This window comes from Trichosurus vulpecula, chromosome 3 (genome assembly GCF_011100635.1).
Source record: "Trichosurus vulpecula isolate mTriVul1 chromosome 3, mTriVul1.pri, whole genome shotgun sequence".
Lineage (NCBI taxonomy): Eukaryota > Metazoa > Chordata > Mammalia > Diprotodontia > Phalangeridae > Trichosurus > Trichosurus vulpecula.
The window spans coordinates 288742315-288762672 of NC_050575.1; the positions used below are offsets into that span (position 1 = coordinate 288742315).

Genomic DNA, 20358 nt, shown 5'->3' on the forward strand with positions numbered 1-20358 from the left:
AAAGGGCTATCTAGTCCAAGGGAGCAGACTTTACAAACTGTGATATGGAGTCGATTTGGAGTTCCATCGACAAAAAGTATTCTTGCTAGCCTACTTTTTTTATGTAGCCGCACAACTAGAATCAAGTATGTTTCTGAATCTTTGGGGCTCTATTGTTGCATTTTTCTTTCACACAAATGGGAAACAAAAAGCGGTTGCAATGTGGGATTCTAAATTGCACCAATTCAATATACTTTTTAAAAGAACTACTGTTTGCAAGGCACACATTTGTTAAACATCAAAGCAGTGAAGGAGGGACTGTGGATAGAGAGCCCAAACTCAGGTTATTTAGTGTTTTGAGGGTGAGTCAGGCTTAAAGGTGGTTGTTTTGTCTGTCTTTGTCAGAACTATTTCCAGGAATTTCACTAGATATAGGGCCTCGGTAAAAGCCAGTGTCCCTGTCTGGGTGAGTTGTCAGCCAGCATGGAGCCAACCAATAAAGTAACTCCTTCTGCTCTAGTAGGGTTCCAAACAGTCCATCGTACCCACCTCTACCATATAAATGCTGGAGCAAGATACAACCACCTGGGGCCCATGTATCTCTCAATGGTCTAATTTAAATATCCCTGTGTTGTTACTTTTTAATTTTTTAAAAAATTGCTATCTTTTGCTTTTATATCTCTTTCATTTTCCAAATAAGTCCTCCCTCCATCGCCTCTCTGAGGAGAATCTCTTACAGGAAATACAAGAAAGGGAGAGGACAGAAGCAGTACAGCAAAACTAAGCCTATGGTAGTGTTCAACACTCATAAGCTCCCACCTCTGCAAAGAAAAGGAAGTACAGTCTTATATCTCTTTTGTGAGGCCAAGCTTGCTATAATTATACTGTATTTAATTTCACTTTTTTTTTTGGTGGTGGTAATTCTTTTCACTTAAATTGTGATCACAACGCGTATATTGGTTTTCTGGTTCTGCGTACTTCATATGCATATATAAGGCTTCCCATACCTTCCTATATTTTTCATATTTATCATTTCTAATGGCATAGTAATACTCTATCACATTCTGTATTTAGCCATTCCCCAATCATTGGACATCTATTTTGTTTCTAGTTCTTTGCTACTACAAAAAGTGTTGCTATAAGTATTTTTGTGTTTGTAGTTCCTTTCTTTCTACCTTTGACTTCCTTAGCATATAGGCATAGCAGTAGGATTTAAAAGCAGAAACAATGAGCATCCTAGTCATTTTCTTAGCATAATTCCAAATTGCCTGGAACCATGAACTCCTCCAGCATCCAGTTTCAACAGGGAAGGTCTATAAGCTATCTGTGACCTGATCTTTTGCTTCAAGACCCTTTACCACTTTTTTGCTCCATTCAACTGCTCTCATCTTCTCTGCCTTGATTTTCAAATTTTGTTCAAATCAAGTACCCCTATATCCTCTCCTTTGTTGCCTCTAAACCACCCATTGTTCATAGTGTTCTTTAATCCTGTCTGCTGAATACTGCCCTTCCTCTCCTTAGACCTTTTCTAGCATGGGAAGACCTACATGAACTGATACAAAATGAAATAAGCAGAACCCGGAAAGCAATATACACAGTGCTTACAATTTAAATGAAAAGAAAAGACAAAATAAAAGAAATGAACTGTTGCAAAATGATAATGATGAACCTTTGCCCCCAAAAAAGAGATATGAAAAGTCACACAAACACATCTCCTACCTTCTTTACAGAAGTGGGGGAATGTAGCTATAGAATAAAATGTAATGTCAGGTTTTTTGTTTGTTTTCTATATGCTGGTTGGTTTTCTTTTTTTAAAAAAAGTTTTCATTTTAAGATAACTCTCTGGGAGGAAAAAGTTGGAGAGATATATTGGGAAATGAGGTTGATATTAAAAAACAAGAGAAATCAATAAAAATTTATTTTTAAAAAACTGGTCTCTCTAAGAAGGCTTACCAGACCAAATATGTTTAACCATGGAAAACTCAGCATCCAAAACCCTGAGCTCTGGTCCAGTCTGGCACAGTTGCAAATACAATGCTTGTGCTTATCTTCTCTCCTTCTTTACATATTGTCATTTGAGATGTTGTTACCTTTTAATGTGGATATACCACCTTTCTTTTCTGACTTTGTTCTTTATAACTTTCCATAGTGTCTAGTATCATGCTCTCCACACAGAAATAATAGTAGTAATAATAATAAAAATTAAAGTTTACAATATATTTGACATACAGAAGCTCATTTAAGCTTCATAACAACCATGTGGTAGGTATGGCAATACTCCAGGAACTAGTATTCCTATTTTACAAATATTTTACAAATTCCTTATTTTACAAATAAGGAAATTAATACTCAGAGAGAAGAGATGTCACATAGTTCTTAAAGCCATTAAGGGTCAGAGGCAAGATTTCAACCCAGATCTTTTTTCATGCCCTGCATTTAAGCTACTACATCATTGCCTGACTAGCTTTCGAAGGAGGTTAGTATAAAGAATAGCTAGGTGGAATTCTCTTTATCCTTTCAAATAATTTTCCCCAAATCCTCCCAAGGACTCCTCTCACTCTTTCTGAAGCAAATTCAGTGAATAATAATGGTTATATAACATCCCTCTAGACTACTCCCCCAACTTGGCACTCCAAAGTGAAGAGGAGGTACCCAGAGTGCAGCTGCTACCTGTGGTTCTAGGGATAACCTTGTGAGTCTGTGATCCTAACACTATAGCTAGAGTCCCCTACAGATGTGCTTCCCATTAACAATCAGCTACTAGACACAATTCTTTTTTGTATGATATTTTTATTTCCACAATTACATGTACAGACAATTTTTGCATTCATTTTTTTAAAAAATTGAGTTCCAAATTCTCTCCCTCCCTCCTTTCCCTCTCCCCTCTCTGAGACAGTAAGCAATTTGATATAGGTTATACATGTGCAATCATGCCAAACATATTTCCACATTAGTCATGTTGTGAAAAAAGAAACAGACCAAAAAGAAAAAACACCAAAAAAAAAATAAAGACAGTAAAAGAATAGCATGCTTCTATATGCATTTAGATTTCAACAGTTCTTCATGAGTCCTTTGAAATTATCTTGGATTATTGTATTGTTGAGAATAGCTAAGTCATTCACAGTTGATCTTCATATAATATTGCTATTACTGTGTATAACAAGGTTCTGCTCACTCTACTTTGCTTTAGTTTGCATGTTTCCAGGTTTTTTTTAAATCTGTCTGCTCATCAGTTCTTATAGCACAATAGTATTCCATTACAATTATATACTACAACCTGGTCAGCCATTTCCTCACTTGATGGGCATTCTCTCAATTTCCAATTCTTTGCCACCACAAAAAGAGCTCTGTAAATATTTTTTGTATGAATATGTCCTTTTCCCTTTTTTCTGATCATTTTGGGACCTAGTAGTGGTATTGGTGGATCAAAGGGTATGCACAGTTTTATAGCCCTTTGGGCATAGTTCCAAATTGCTCTCCAAAATGGTTGGATCAGTTCAAAACTCCACCAACAGTGCATTAGTGTCCCAATTTTCCCACGTCCCCTCCAACATTTATCGCTTTCCTTTTCTGTCGTATTAGCCAATCTGATAGGTGTGAGGTGGCACCTCAGAGTTGTTTTAATTTGCATTTCTCTAATCAATAATGATTTAGAGCATTTTTCATATTATGGATAGCTTTGATTTATTCTTCTGAAAACTGCCTGTTCATATCCGTTGACCATGTATCAATGGGGAATGACTTACAGTTTTATAAATTTGATACAGCTCTCTAAATATTTGAGAAATGAGGCCTTTATCAGAAACAGTGCTGTAAAAATTGTTTTTCCAGATTTCTCCTTCCTTTTAGTCTTGGTTGCATTGGTTTTGTTTGTGCAAAACCTTTTTAATTTAATGCAATCAAAATTATCCATTTTACATCTCTTAATGCTTTCTCTCTCTTGTTTGGTCATAAATTCTTCCCTTCTCCATAGATCTGACAGGTAAACTATTCCTTGCTCTCCTAATTTGCTCATGATATCATCCTTTATGTCTAAATCATGTACACATTTTGGCCTTATCTTGGTATACTGTGTGAGATGTTGGTCTATACCTAGTTTCTGCCATACTGTGTTGCAATTTTCCCAGAAGTTTTTGCCAAATTGTCAGTTCTTGTCCCAAATGGGGTCTTTGGGTTTATCAAACATTAGATTACTATGGTCATTTACTACTATGTCTTGTGTACCTAATCTATTCCATTGATACACCAATCTATTTCTTAGCCAATACCAGATTGTTTTGATGATTACCACTTTATTATATACAGTTTGAGATCTGGTTACTAGGCCACCTTCCTCTGCTTTTTTTCCCATTAATTCCCTTTATATTCTTGACTTGTTGTTCTTCCAGATGAATTTTGTTATTTTTTCTAGCTCTATAAAATAATTTTTGGCAGTTTGATTGGTATGGCACTGAATAAGTAAATTAATTTAGGTAGAACTGTCATTTTTATTATATTAGCTTGGCCTATCTTTTAATAATTGATATTTTTCCAACAATTTGAATCTGACTTTATTTGTGTGAAAAGTATTTTGTAATTATGTTCATATGGTTCCTGGCTTTGTCTTGGCAGATAGACTCCCAAGTATTTTATGTTTCTTACAGTTATTTTCATTGTAATTTCTCTTTCTATCTCTTCCTGCTGGACTTTGTCAGTAATATATAGAAATGCTGATGATTTATGTGGGTTTATTTTATATCCTGCAACTTTTCTAAAATTGTTAATTATTTCAACTAGTTTTTGAGTTGATTCTGTAAGTATACCATCATATCATCTGCAAAGAGGGATAATTTTGTTTCCTCATTGCCTATTCTAATTCTTTCAATTTCTTTTTCTTCTCTTATTGCTGTAGCTAAAATTTCTAGCATAATATTAAATAATAGTGGTGATAATGGGCATTCTAGCTTCACCTCTGATCTTACTAGAAAGACTTCTAGCTTATTGCTATTATAGATAATGCTTGCTGATGACTTTAGATAGATACTACTTACTATTTTAAGGAAAACTTCATTTATTCCTATTTTCTTTAGTGTTTTTTAATAGGAATGGGTGTTGTATTTTGTTGAAAGCTTTTTCTGCACCTACTGAGATAATCATATGATTTCTGTTGGTTTTGTTATTGATATGGTCAATTATGCCAATAGTTTTCCTAATATTGAACCAACCCTGTCCTCCTAGCGTAAATCCCATCTGGTCATGGTGTATGCTGTAATCTCCTTGCTAATATGTTATTTAAAATTTTTGCGTCAATATTCATTAGGGAAATTGACCTATAGCTTTCTTTCTCTGTTTTCACTCTTCCTAATTTAGGTATCAGTACCATATTTGTGTCATAAAAATTTGGTAGAACTCCTCTGCCTATTTTTCCAAATAGTTTACATAGTACTGGAATTAGTTGTTCTTTAAATGTTTGGTAGAACACTTGTGAATCCATCAGACCCTGAGGATTTTTTCTTATGGAGTTCATTGATGTCTTATTCAAATTCTTTTTCTAAGATGGGGTTATTTAAGTATTCTATTTCCTCTTCTGTTAACCTGAGCAATTTGTATTTTTGTAAATATTTGCCCATTTCACTTAGATTGTCAAATTTGTTGGCATATAATTGGGCAAAATAGGTCCTAAAATTGTTTTAATTTCTTCTTCATTGTTGATGAATTCACCCCTTTCATTTTTGACACTGGATATTTGATTTTCTTCTTTCTTTTTTAAACCAAATTAACCAGTGGTTTTCTATTTTAGTGGGTTTTTTTTCATCAAACCAGCTCCTAGCTTTATTTATTAATCAAATGGTTTCGTTACTTTCAATTTTATCAATCTCTCCTTTGATTTTTAAGATTTCCAATGTGGTGTTTAATTGGGTTTTTAAAATTTGTTCCTTTTCTAGTTCTTTTAGTTGCATGCCCAATTCATCAATCTGCTCTTTCTCCATTTTATTGATGTAAATGTTTAGAGATACAAAATTTCCCATAAGTACTACTTTGGCTGCATCCCATAAATTTTGGTATGTTGTAAGTCTCTTTAATGAAATTATTGATTGTTTCTATCATTTGTTCTTTGGCCCATTCACTCCTTAGGATTAGATTATTTAGTTTCCAATTAATTTTTAATCTATCTTTCCATGGTCTCTTATTGAATGTAATTTTTATTGCATTATGACCTGAAAAGGATGTATTTAATATTTCTACCTTTCTGCAGTTGATTGTAAGGTTTTTATGTCCCAGCTCATGGTTGATTTTTATGTATGTACCATGTATTGCTGAGAAAAAAGGCATATTTCTTTCTATCCCCATTCAATTTCCTCCAGAAGTCTATCATATCTAACTTTTCTAAAATTCTATTCATCCCCTCAACTTCTTTCTTCTTTATTTTTTGGTTAGATTTATCTAGTTCTGAGAAGAGAAGGTTGAGGTCCCCCACTAATACAGTTTTATTGTCTATTTCCTCCTCTAACTCATTTAACTTCTCCTTTAAAGTTTTAGATGCTATACCATTTGGTGCATATATGTTTACTATTGTCTAGGCACTTTTCTTTTTAGCACGATGTGGTTTCCTTCCTCATCTCTTTTGATTAAATCTATTTTTGGTTTTGCTTTGTCTAAAATCACATTTGCTACCCCTGCTTTTTTTTTCTACTTCAACTGAAGCATAATGGATTCTGCTCCAGCCCCTCACCTTTACTGTGTTTCTCTCTCTGTTTCAAATGTGTCTCTTGTAAACAACATACTGTAGAATTCTGGTTTTTAATCCACTCTGCTATCTGCTTCCATTTTATGGGTGAGTTCATCCCAGTCGAATTCACAGTTATGATTACTGTTATTTCCCTCCATTCAGTAGGGGCCATGTGTTAACCTCTAAGGAATTAATGATCAACTAGTGAGATGGTAGAAAGATAGATTCCACTTTTTTCTCCTCCCATAACCAATCATAGGTTTCTCTCAAACATAACTATACCATCCCCTTAAATACTCCCTACTCCATTCTCTTCCACTACTGGTCTCCCAGTGCTACATAGGGTATCAGCCCTTTAAGTGAGTTATAACCTATCCCTGACATAAACACTCATGGCAGCTATAGCAGACAAGATCTCCCACAATCCCCCACCCTAACCCCTGAGCACGATCCTGCCTGTCGCAGTTATCCCTCAATGATGGGGCTTGTCCTCCAAAGAAATGGCCACTAAGTTAGCCCAAACCCAACCCAACCACCACATATGACACGCTTCTTGTTTTGGGGGATTTTTAGTGGGAAAGAATGAGTAGCACAAGGATTAGCATACATGGATGGATTGTGATCATGCGATGACATTCTCTCACACCAAAAGCCCATAGCTTTTCAATATGCCCAGTTCACCCTGAAGCTCATAGATTGGACCACAATAGGTCCCTGTCTAAGCTCCACTTAATGGCTGTATTTTGGGCCCTCCTGGCTCAGAGTGAATGTCAATGATAACTGTTTTTCTTTGAAACAGCAACTCTGAGGGTCTTCTCCTCCCAGCTTGATTTTTTTTCTTTTTTTCTGATTAAAGGGGCCATCCCTTGACTCACTTCTTAAAGAGGCTGATTTGCTGAATGACCTCACTCTAAGTACATGAAAAGGCCTGAGCTTAAAAGGGGCAGGGTCTCCTGTTGCATCCTGGGTCATCTCCAGTCATCCTGATGAATATCTGGTCACTGGACCCAGATGTCTCTGGAGGAGAAAGTGAGGCTGGTGACCTTGCACAGCTCTCCTTCACTCAAATCAGTCAATGTAAGACATGTCAGCATTTCCCTGATGCCATGGTCCTCTTTGAAAATGAAGGACAAACACAATTCTGCTAATGATATTACCATTCTTCTAGTCACCCGACTTTGTAACTTTTGTCTGATCCTTAATGCTACACTTTCCCTTACCCCACAGAGCCAGTCTCTTGCTAAATATTGTCTTTTCTATATCCACAGCATCTCCTCTCTGCTGTCATGGCCACCAACCCAGTTCAGTCCCTCATGACTTTTTGCCTGAACAATTGCAATAGCTTCCTGATTGCTCTGTTTGCCTCAAGGCCCTCCCCATTCCATCCATCCTCCACACAGATGCCAAAGTGATGTCCCTAAAGCACAAATCCAACCATGTCACTCCTCTACTCAAAAAACCACAGTGATGCTTTATTGACTATAAGAAAAAAATCCTACTTGATCTTTATCTCATTTTACTATTTCTATTTTCTAAATTCTTTAACGTACAGTATTATTAGTATGGTAGTACATGTATAAATAAGTAAATGTTCACATACAAGGAAAGTTTGTTCAAAACTTTTTTAACTGATGGGGTAAAAAGTCAAAGAGGTATGAAGACCACTGGTCTAGGGAAGTGCTTCTTAAACTGTGGGTTACGACCTCCTATGGGGTCATGAAAACTTTGATAAGAGTAAAAGGTTTCTGAACATGCAACAACCAAAAACTAATTCAAAATCAAACGCATACTGAATCTGAGGTGTTTCTGGCAGTGCTCACCTGTGTTGCATCTCGTAACTTCACTGCAGCCTCAGTCCTGAAGACAAAGCACACACACTTTGCACTGTGCGTGCTGTCAGGCCAGGCAATGACAATGAACTGCGCCAAAATGCAAAAAGGGGTCTTGAGAGGAAAACGTTTAAGAAGCCCTGGTCTAAAGGACATATCCTTCCAGTACTTCAAAGTCAACTTGTCTAAAACAAAACTCATCAACTTCTCCCCCAAACTTGCCCCAAATTCCCTATGTTAATGGAAAGATCATCTTCCCAATCACCAGGGCTCATCACCTTGAAGTCATCTTGGACTTTTCACTCTCTCTTCTCTCACTTTTACATCAAATCAATTGCTAAGTACTGTTGTTCATACTTCTTCAACTTCAGCTGTTTCATTGACTATAGAGTGTAAGTTCTGTTCAAGCAGAAATTGTTTTATTCATTGAATTGTATCCCCAGTGCCGAGCACAGTGCCTGGTACATAGTGGGTGCTTAATAAATGCGTGTTGCCTGATTGATTTATTGATTCCAGACTTTTTGTAAACCTGAATGGATTGTGAGCTCCCTCGTATGGGTTTTCCCCAAAATGTGTAGACTGCAAAGAGATCAGAGAAAGATGTAGAGTCCCACAGCCAAAAATTAAACAGGGAGAATTAACTCAGGCAGATGTTTTTCAAGAACAAAATTCTGATTACACAAACACAAATGATCCCTATGAAGAAGAAAAAGGAGAACTGCTTTAAGTGACCAATGTGTATGTACAAGGAACTCAACCAACTTAGTTGTTTTAAGAGGGTTACATTTTTATTTTTATTAATTTTAAATTTTTGTTGATATATATTTTTTTCTTCTTTTCAGTCCAAGGTGAGTTCAAGGTTAGGAGCCTGAGCCATTGAGAAGATGATCTTTCTATTAACATAGACAAGTTGGAACAAGTTTAGGGGAGAAGATAATGAGTTTAGTTTTAGACAAGTTGACTTTGAAGTGCTGGGTGGATATGTCCTCTAGACCAGTGATCTCCATATTTTTTTCATATTTTTCTGGATGCATACCTTCCCTCTCCCCTACCCACTGAGCCAACTTCTGCAACAACAAATGAAAAGGAAAGGAGTAGAGGTTAGGGGGAGAAGCAATTCAGCAAAACTACCCAATATATCAACCAAGCCTGAGGTTATATCCAGTGTTCCACACCCATAGTCTCCAGCCCACTCCTACTCCTCAACTCATACAAAGAAGAAAGGAAAATATATTTTCTCATTTCTTCCTCAGGGCCAAGCTTGGTCATATAATTATGCAGTATGCAATCTCATTTTTCCTTCTATTCACCTCATTGTAGCCATTGTGTATTGTTTTCCTGTCAGCCAAATTAGACTTCTAGAAGAGTAAGGAGAAGATTATAGCGTATAGAAGATGGATACGAGAGCGGAGAATGAGTGGCAGGTTTCTGTAAGAATAATATCCAAAAGACTGGGGAAAATATTTTTTAGCTATATTGGGAATAAGCAGAAAGCCAGGAAGGCCTAGGACCACAGTTTGGATTGGGTGGATTATGGCTAAGAGTCAGTGGAAAAGGCAGAATTCCTCAAATCTCTTTTTTCTTCAGTACAGAAATGGAGTTTTAAAGGCTCTCTTCCAGTAAGGCGAATCCAATGCATATGTTAAGATCATACAAGATTCCTTAGCAGATACATCTACAGAGATAACTTTATTCTCAGGAAATCTTGAAGTTTTTATTAACATAAAGTGAGTCATAAATGGGAAAAAAAAGTCTTGATCGAATTTCTCAGATGAGAATTTGGCATTAAGGACATATAATCCAGTAAACATTTATCAAGCACCTAGTTTATGCCATTTGTATTCATCAAGATTTGTAATTGTAGGGGGTAGAGTTCTGCCTCCCTCTAATGAGATGTTTACAGCCTATTTCTCAAGCTGTTTTCCCCACCCCCGATCCCCAAAATACAGCTTCAGAGAGAGCTGAGGTGGGTTTGCCTGCAAAACTTTGTCTGCTGAAATGAGACAAAATAAATTTTCTGGAGTTATAGACTGCAGAAGGAAGAAGTGATCTAAGATGTGACCAGCTCACATTGCTTTTCAAGGGCAAAGAGACAAACAGACAAGGCAATGATCTGAAGGGAAGAAACAAGGTTGTTTTCTTGAAGTTGATTTTTCATAATGAGACTAGTTATAAGGCTGTGTCCGTGGGCAGGAACAGGTTTGTGAGTCAAGCAGGGAAACATAATACTAATACTGAATAGTTGTTGTCGTTTGTCCTTTGTTCTTGAAGAGAACCTACACATCAGGGAGGTGATGTCAGGACATGCAAGTGAATTGGACTTAAATGAGGGAGGGCTGTGCGAAGTCACCAGCCTCACTTTCTCCTCCAGAGCCGTCTGGGTCCAGTGGCAAGATCAGGACAACTGGAGATGGCCCTGGATACAGTGGGAGACCTTGACCTTTTTAAGCTAAGGTCTTTAACAGGCCTCAGTTTGACTGAGGCAATACCCATTCGGTGGGCAGCTAGATGGTACAGGAGATAGAGCACCAAGCCTGAAGTCAGGAAGACTCATCTTCCTGAGTTCAAATCCAGCCTCAGATACTTACTAGTTGTGTGACCCTGGACAAATCACTTAACCCTGCCTGCCTCAGTTTCCTCATCTGTCCAATGAGTCAGGCACAACTGAAATGACTAAACAGCCACACTGATTGACCCATTATCTGAATAGCTAACATGTATATAGCATTTACTTATGAGCCAGGCACTCTGTTAAGCGCTTTATAATTAGTATCTCATTTGAGTCACACAGCAATCCTGAGATATAGCTGCTATTAATAGCCCCATTTTATAGATAAGGAGACTGAGGGAAAGAGAGATGAACCCTTGCCTAGGGTCACACAGGTAGTAAGCATCTGAGCCTAGATTGGATCTCAGGTCTATCCTGACTTCAGGCCCAACCCGCTATCCGTTGTGGCACCTAGCTGCTCCTAGCTGCCAGAAGTCAGAGGCATGGCCAGGAGGAAGGAGCAGTGAATAGAATCAGCAGGAGGAGGATTCAGTATCTCATCCATATTGCCATCCCCTGCCCTCCTGAAATAGATTTAGACCAGCCAAGATATCCGGTCCTGAGTTTCTCCATTTGACTATACATTGGCCCACTCAGAGATTTGCCTGGGGGCTACTTGAGGGTTGTCTGCTAGTTCTCTGTGGCAGCAGCTGAAAGGGAGGTTTGAATCTAAGTACCAAGATTACAGTTTAAACTTTGGGGGTTGGTGCCCTGCCTACTGACTAAGAATTTGGGCTGCCTAGACTGGAAGGAACCGTGGCCTGCTCCACATCATAATTATTTTAAAGTATTTTGTTTTAATTCCTTCTCATCTCTTGTTATGAATAGCACAACACAGGGGTTCTTAATCTAGGGTCTGTCAACTTTTTTAATGCATTTCAATAGAATTACTTTGCTTTGCAATACTGTGCATTTTATTTTATGTACTTAAAAATATTATTCTGAGAAGAGGTCCATAAGTTTCATCAGACTACCTAATACGAACATGGTTAAGAACTCTTGGCATTAAGTTAGAATATATTTGTGTTATTGATAGGGATAAAGACAGGACCTGTGATTTCATTGGTATATGGAACTTCTAGGTGAAGAAACTCCCTCTACTTCTTCATAATCTATAGTCTTAGAGCATTTCCTAGAGTTAAGTTGCATCATACTCAAGACCAGCATGCAAAACTGTGAGCCACATACTGACTTAGTTTTAAAATGTAACGTTATCTATGTTTAATTGTATTTTTATTTATTTTGTTAAATATTTCCCAATTCCATTTTAATCTGGTTTAGGTTACACCGGAGAGGGTTGTAAGCTATAGGTTTAAGACTTCCAGCCTAGAGCCTTGAGAAGCGAGGTGATTTGTTCAGGGTCCTCTGTAAGTAAGGTGGATTTTAGTGTGTGTAAGGTGGAGGGCAGTTATTATTTCTTAGAGCTCAGTTTCCCAGGATCCTTAGCCATAACAATCTCTTGTTCCCAGGTGTTAGAGGTGAGTTCTCATGATTTTGGTTCAAAATATCTCCACCATGTTTGTGCAGCATTAAATAATAATAAATAATGTCAACAGTTATGCTTAAATTGTAAATATCTACTGTGACTGCACAGTGAGATATAGGGATGAAGTGATGTAAACTTATGAGGCTACTGTCGGCAATATGCCTCCTTTGTCTGATGCCCTATAAAGCAGGTGGGCACCAGTCAAGGAGTGGGGAACCCTTAGGTTTGAATGCACAAGCTGGAATGCTGTGTGTGCCTTGATCTGCCCTCATCAAGGCTTGGGGGGAATCTGTGTTTGCTTCAACTGGTCCCCATTGAGGCTTGAGGGGATTTAGGGGACTGCACAAGCTGTGCCTGTCTCAATTGACCCCATTGAGAAGTAGGGGTAGTTGCCCCCCACTTCTCACTGGCCCCTGTGAGAAGGGCAAGTGGGGAATGCTGTAGGAGTTGGTGCTCCCATTCTCAGCAACCCTTGTGAGAAGACTAGACTAGAATAAAGTAAGATTATTAACCCCTTCGAAGCTATCGTCCTGTTTGACCAGATCAAGAATGAACCTGTGGGAAAAAATAAAATAAAAAGTAAATACAAATAAAAATAAATTTAAAAAATAAAAATAAATAAATTTAAAAATTAAAAAAAAAATTTAAAAAGATTGAATCTGTGTTAACAGCCATCCTGTGTGCTAGTGTTATCTGTCTTACATCCTCTAATCAAATGTGCATCAGAGGCTGGACTTGGAACCAGGTTCTTCTAGCTTTTAGGCGGGCTAAGCCATGCTGTTTCTCTGTTTAACTAAATTCCATCAAAGCACAACAGCAAAGGGAAGAGGGGGTTAAGGAACAGATACTACAAACCAAGTCAAGTCAATAAGCATCTATTAAGTGCCTCCTATGTACCAGGCAGTGGGCTAAGCACTGGAAATAAAAGAAAGGCAAAACGACAGCAGCAGCAGCAGCAAGCCTCTTTAAGCGTCTTCTCAGATAAATCCACCCACTATGGGCCCAGTACAATGAGAGCAGCCCGGCTACCCCAAAGAGAGTGGAGCTAGGGGATAGACATGGGCAGCTCTCTGAAAATCAGGAGAGCTCCGCATGACCTCCTGACGCCCTCTGGTGCCAGGTGGAGGATTTAACCACTGGGATGAGCCTGTGATTGACACGTTAAGTCCCCATCACTAAATAGGGTCATGTGCTTTGTCAGCAGCACTCCTGGGGGTTAAATAACCATCTCCTGCCTATACGATGTGTTAACTAAATGAAATATTGATCTAATAATTCAACAATTCAGCATTTATTGAACACTAGGGATACAAAAACAAATAAAAAAACACTTTTCAAGTCCTAGGGATACAAAGATAAAAACCCCAAAATCTCTGCCCTTGAGGAATACTTTCCCAGTATGTTAGTCCTTACTTTCCCTTGCTTGAAATAAGGCAGTTTCCTAAAAGTTAATGGTCAGTCATCCTGAGACATGTGTCCAAGGCACCAGTAACTAGCTGAGTAACTGGTCTTCAAAAGGTGAAAGGTTCCTAATATAGTGAAGAATATTTTATCTGGCTAAGTTTACTTAAAAGATCACTTAAGAATCACTTAAAGATGAAGGCCACAGATACAAATAAGGATATAAATCTGCAAAAATACCCAGGAAGATACAATAATGAATATTTATTTTTCATAAAACCAAGAATTAGAAGGGACCTCTAGCTTAGACTGGTCCACCTATGATGGGAGCAACTAACCCACCCTACCCCCAGACTCCATGTAAGTTAGACTTGGGTTTTTTTTCCATAATTAGTATTGAAATAGAGGCTCTAGCTATTAGCATCACTTCTGGTCTCCTGAGTGATGTCAACAACCCTGAGGAGCTCCAGTCTTATTCTGAGGTTTTACTAGCAGACCGACAGGCAAGTCAGAAACAGGGAAGTTTCATTTAGTTGGTAGAATGTCCTTCCCCTGCTATGGCTAAGTAAATCTTTTTTTTTTTTTGGTTTTTGGCAGGGAAATTGGGGCTAAGTGACTTGCCCAAGGTCACACAGCTAGTACCAGTGTCAAGTATCTGAGGCTGGATTTGAACTCAGGTCCTCCTGACTCTAGGGCCGGTGCTCTACTCACTGTGCCACCTAGTTGCCCCTAAGTAAATCTTTTGTTAACTATTGAATGACCTATGTGTCTCATTTCATTCTAATATCAAATTTAAGTTACCAGGGGACTAGCCCAAGTCGACTTATTAATTTTTTTCATCATTTTCTTAAAGCCAGGCAATCAACAAAACAATAAACTAAGCCCTGATTTGTAGGGTTTAAAGATTTTTGCAGTCAATCCTTACCTTGAATATTTAAAAATAGAGCTAGTTTTGGCCACTGAGTCTAAACCTTATCTGGACAATAACCTGCTCAACAAAATAACAAGCGAAAGATTGTCTGGCCTTTGTTTGAAGAACTCCAATAAGGGAGAATTCACTGCATCCTGAGGCAGCCCATGTTACTTTGGTGGAACTGTTATATTTACAAACAAAATCAATCCATGAAGCCAATCCAGGACAGATTGTATAACTCTTAAAGGCTCATGTGAACCTACAGCCCTTCTTTGTATTGAGGAACGCTCTATTCTCTTTTACAACATTTAGCAAATAGCATGCTGACTTCCGTAGAATGCTTGGTTGTGGTATATACTGAGGTGAGATGAAGTGTGAACTGTCTCAGTATGGCCTGCCATTAGCATGTACCTTATTCCAGATGTGGTTTTCCTATTGGACACTAGGTGGCTTAAGTGTAACACTTCAGGCTATTAAAACAAGGATTTTACTTTTCATTGATATTCACACAGGCTGAACTAAACCCTTAGTGACCATGTAGTCCAACGCCCTCTTTTTTACAAATGAGGAAACTGAAGGCCGCAGAAAGTTATGTCATTTGAATCAATGAAAGTAGTAATGTTTAAGTGTTCCAGATTTAAATTCATATCTCAACTAAAAATCAATTAATAGATATTTATTATATGTTTACTATGTGACAGACTACTGTGCTAAGAAGAAAAAAAAAGCAAAAGTAGGCCCTACCTTCATGCAGCTCACATTGTAATGTGGAGACACATATAAGATCAGCATATAAAAGATAAATGTAGAGTAGATGAACAGCATCCTTAGAGGAGAAAGCACTAACAGATAGGCAAACTGGGAAAGACCAGTTTGGAAGAAATTGGATTTATTCTGAGGTTTAAAGGAATCCAAGGAAAGCTGAGAGTCAGAGGTTGGAAAAAGAACATTCCAGGCATGAGGTACAGCCAGTGCAAAAGCCTGGGGAGGGGAGATGAAGAATAACAAGGAGACCACTATGTCTGGATCCTAGAATTCATGGAGAAAAGTAATATATAAGAAGACCGGAAAAGGTAGAAAGGGGTCGGGTTGTGAAGTGCTTTAAGTACTAAAATGAGGACTTCATATTCATCCTGGAGGCTATAGGAAGGTACTAGTTTCTTGTATAGGGATTAGGGGTAGAACATTCCATGGCCAAAGCTTAGGAAAGTTGAGTAGAGGATGGATAGCTTGTAGCAGAGAAAGAGTTCTGAGGCAAGGAAACCAAGTAGAAGGCTACTGCAAGAGCCCAGGCCACAGGTGATGGCAGCTGTGTGAGTGGAAAGATGGACATGCATACAAGAAATATTGGGAAGATAGAAACAACACGATTTTGTAACGGATTGGATTTGTGGGATAAGTGAAAGAGAAGAGTGGAGGACGACACTCCTTGAAGTGTGGTAGTACTCTCAAAAGTAGTATGGAGGTTCAAAAGAGAGATGGGTTTGGGGTAAAAGTTAAATTAGTTCTGGGGGGAGAGGGGAGGGGAAGGAAAGGAGGGGAGAGAGAGGAAAGGAGAGTCACAAAAGCCCAGAGAAGAGAGAGAATACAAGAGGAGAAAGTGATCAACAGATTCAAATGTGGCAGGGAAGTTAGGAAGGATGAGAATCAAGAAGAGACCATTAGATTTGACACTGGTAACTTTGGACAAGGAAGCTTCACTTGAATTATGAAGTCAGAAGCCAGATTGAAGAGTTTAGAAGAGACAGGAAGACAAGCTATGGATTACAGATGGCCTTTTCAAGATGTTTAGCTGAGAAGGGGAGGAGAGAGATGTGATGATAGCTAAAGGACGCAATAGGATCTGGTGGAGGTTTTTTTTGTTGTTGTTATTGTTGTTTAAGAATGGGAGAAGTAGGGGCAGCTAGGTGGCACAGTGAGTAGAGCCCCGGCCCTGGAGTCAGGAGAACCTGAATTCAAATCCTGCCTCAGACACTTGACACACTTACTAACTGTGTGACCTTGGTCAAGTCACTTAACCCCAATTGCCCCGCCAAAAAAAAAAAGCAAAAAAAAAATGGGAGAGGCAGCCATGTTTGCAGGCAATGGAGAAGGCACTCATGGACACAGAGAGAGAGAAGAAGAGAGAGCTTGGGGATGGTGGTGGTAGCGATCTGCTGGGTAAGATGGGAGGGGAGGGGATCAAGTGCAAACGTAGAGGAGTTGGCCTTGGCAAGCAGAAGGGTCACCTCATCATTAGAGACTAAAGCAAAGCAGGAGATGGAGGACAATTGTCAGGGGGATTTGAGATAAGAAAAGGAAAGAAGATGGTGCTCTTGATAAATGGGCCTCAATTTTTCAGTAAAAAAAAAAGATGAATCAAGAGGGTAGGAGGAAAGAGTGGCATGAGAATCTGGAGAAGAAAAAGTAGAACAACCACTGTGGAGAGAGGGGTACAGAATCCTTTGGGAAGAGTAGGGTTTCCTTGCTGCAATGAAAGCCCAACTCAGATTAGTTAATATAAATTTGTAGGGGACCCAATCAGGACCATTTTGTGTTTTTAGCAGCATGTGAATTGGAGAGAAGAAGGCAGATTTTGAGAGTAATCTAGTCTTGGGATTTGACAAAGCTTTGTTTAGTGGGGTTATAGGGCAAGGGAACAAGGAATTCAAGAGTAGAGGATATTGTAGAGAATATTGGGAAGGGAGGCAAGGGTTGATGGCCTGGGATGGTACTGAGGGATGGAATGACTGGAGATCATGGTGAAAACAGAGTAGGTGTAGGAGGAGTAAGGAATAGAACCAATAGAAAGGTATCACATACAGGAAATCCAGAGTTCTTGAACGTAGAAGTGGGACACTAGTGATGACAGGATGAATGGTACAATCATCCTTGTGAATGGGGGAAATACAGAAATAGATCAAGGTAGTTGAATGGACTGAGGAACTGTTAAGGTATTTGAGGGAGCATAGAATCATCTAGAACGAGGGAAAGGACTGGGGTAAAGAGGGAGACTGAGGCCCAGGCACTATACTCATTGCTGCTTGACATTTCTCTTTTGTTGGTTCCTTATGACAGTGTTGGCAAACTCAAATAGAAACATCCCTGTAGGCTGCATATTGACTTATAAAACCACAAATTAATATTATCTACGTTCTACTATATTTTTATTTGTTTTATCAAACATTTCCTAATTATAATCCAGTTCTATTGCGCTTGGGAGTTTTGCTGCTCCAAATTTGACACCTCCACCCTTATGATATATCTCAAAACAATTGTTCCAAACCTTTATCATTATACTCAAGCTTCCAACTTCCTCCTACCCTCATTTTCTATTTTTAAAAAATTATGATTAAATTGATCTTAAGGTAATTTATTCTCCCCCAAACTAAAATTTGCCTTTTTTTCATGAGAAACATCCAAATGCATTCCCAGCATGAGTCATACTTGAGAGAAAATAGGTATTAATCCTAGCCTAGAGCAGACAGGTATAAGAGGCTTTAATCATTCTCTTTTTAAAGGGAGGGAGGTATAGAAGAGGGGAGAAAGAGAGAGAGAGAGAGAGAGAGAGAGAGAGAAAGAGAGAATATACTTCAATCTGTATGCACAAAGTCTATCACTTTTCTATATGGAAGTGGATAGCATTTTTTCATCATAAATCCTCTGGAATTGTGGCAGGCCATTGTATTGATCAGAGTTACTAAGTCTTTCACAGCTGATTAAATTCAGAATATTGCTATTACTGTATAAATCGTTCTTCTCATTCTGCTCACTTCACTTTGCATCAGATCATATAAGTCTTCCTGAAGTCATCCCTTCATCATTTCTTACAGCTTAATATTCCAGCATATTCATATGTCATAACTTGTTCAGCCCTTCCCCAAGTAACAGGCATGTACCCTCACTTTCAACAGATGGTCTTGTCTTCTATTTAACTGATAAGATCAAGATAGCAGATCTGAGATCTTACCTTCCCTCCTTTCCAACATACATACACACACACACACATGCTCACATACGAAATAAAACTCACTATATTTTTATCCTCCTTTCCCTCCTCATAGACATTTCTAAGCCTAGAAAACTGCCCCATTCCTATTCTCATACAAGGCTTAGCTCAAATCTCCCTTTGTGCAGGAAGCTTTTCCCGGCTTCTACTGCTAATACCTTCCTTCTGAGATTATCTCCTCTCTCCCCTAACTCACCAATGGATTTGAGACCCCCTCAGCTACCCTCAACCTGGTTTAGCCTGTCTGCCAAAACAGTTTACCTGGGAGTGGTGGCTTCACATGCTACAGCTTCCTGGAGCCATAGGTGAGAGTTGGGTGGTACAGGCAGACACTAAAGGTGGAAAGTAGCCCAGAAAAGGGATGGCAATCTTCACACCAGAGGTATTAGTCTTCCCTAAAAACACCCTACATATGTACTACAACATTTATAGATCTGATCAAGGCTTTTGATACTGTCAGTCGTGAGGGCTTATGGAAAAATTATGTCAAAATCTGGTTGCCTGGAGAAGTTCATCAGCATTGCATATCAATTTCATGACAGCACGCTTGCCCAGGTTCTGGATAATGGACAATGCTCTCATGTTTCCCAGTCACCAATGGAGTGAGACAAGGCTGTGTGCTTGCTCCCATGCTTTTTAACATGATGTTTTCAGCAATATTGTCAAATGCCTTCAATGAGGATGAACACAGAATCAAGGTCAGCTACCACACTGATGGTAAATTCTTCATTTTGAAAAGACTACAAGCCAAGACCAAAGTGGAGGGAATGTTGGTGCATGATTTTCTGTTTGCAGATGATTGTGTACTCAATGCAGCCTCTGATGCTGAGATGCAACAAAGTATGGATCAATTCTCTGCTGCTTCTGCTAATTTTGACCTAACAACACCAAGAAAGCACAGGTACTCCATCAGCCACTGCCACACCATCCATATCTGGGACCATAAGTTACAGCAAATGGAGAATTTTGAATGCTGTGGATAAGTTCACTTACTTTGAAAGTGTACTTTCCAGGGATGTACACATTGACAATGAGGATGACGCACGCATTGCCAGAGCTAGCTGTGTTTGGGAGGCTCGGAAGGAAAGTGTGGGAGAGAAGAGGTATTAGACTGATTACCAAACTGAAGGTCTATAGAGCCATTGAACTGACCTTATTATTGTACGCCTGTGAAACCTGGACAGTCTACCAGCGCCATGCCAGGAAACTGAATCACTTCCATTGGTATTGCCTTAGGAAGATTCTGAAGATCACCTTTCTAGAACTACCACGCATTCAAACTCTGCTTCGGTATACAGTAACAGCAAAACATTTGCTTCTCAAAAAAACTATTTTATGGAGAACTCACACAAGGCAAGCGTTCACATGGTGGTCAGAAATGATACAAGGATACTATCAATGTCTCTCTTAAGAACTTTGGAATTGATTGTGAGACATGGCATACACTAGCTGAGCATGGCATGCCTACATCAGAGAAGGTGCCGCACTCTATGAGCAAAGCAGAA

General features: G+C 38.8%; 1 protein-coding gene across 1 annotated transcript in view; it reads right to left on the reverse strand.

Moving 5' to 3' along the window:
* Positions 1-20358, reverse strand: part of LOC118842497 (two pore calcium channel protein 2-like) — a 91675-nt gene that overhangs the window by 70572 nt on the left and 745 nt on the right. The window contains exon 2 of the mRNA XM_036749977.1: positions 8509-8607. Coding sequence (XP_036605872.1) covers positions 8509-8607 — 99 coding nt within the window. The remainder of the gene's footprint in view (positions 1-8508; positions 8608-20358) is intronic.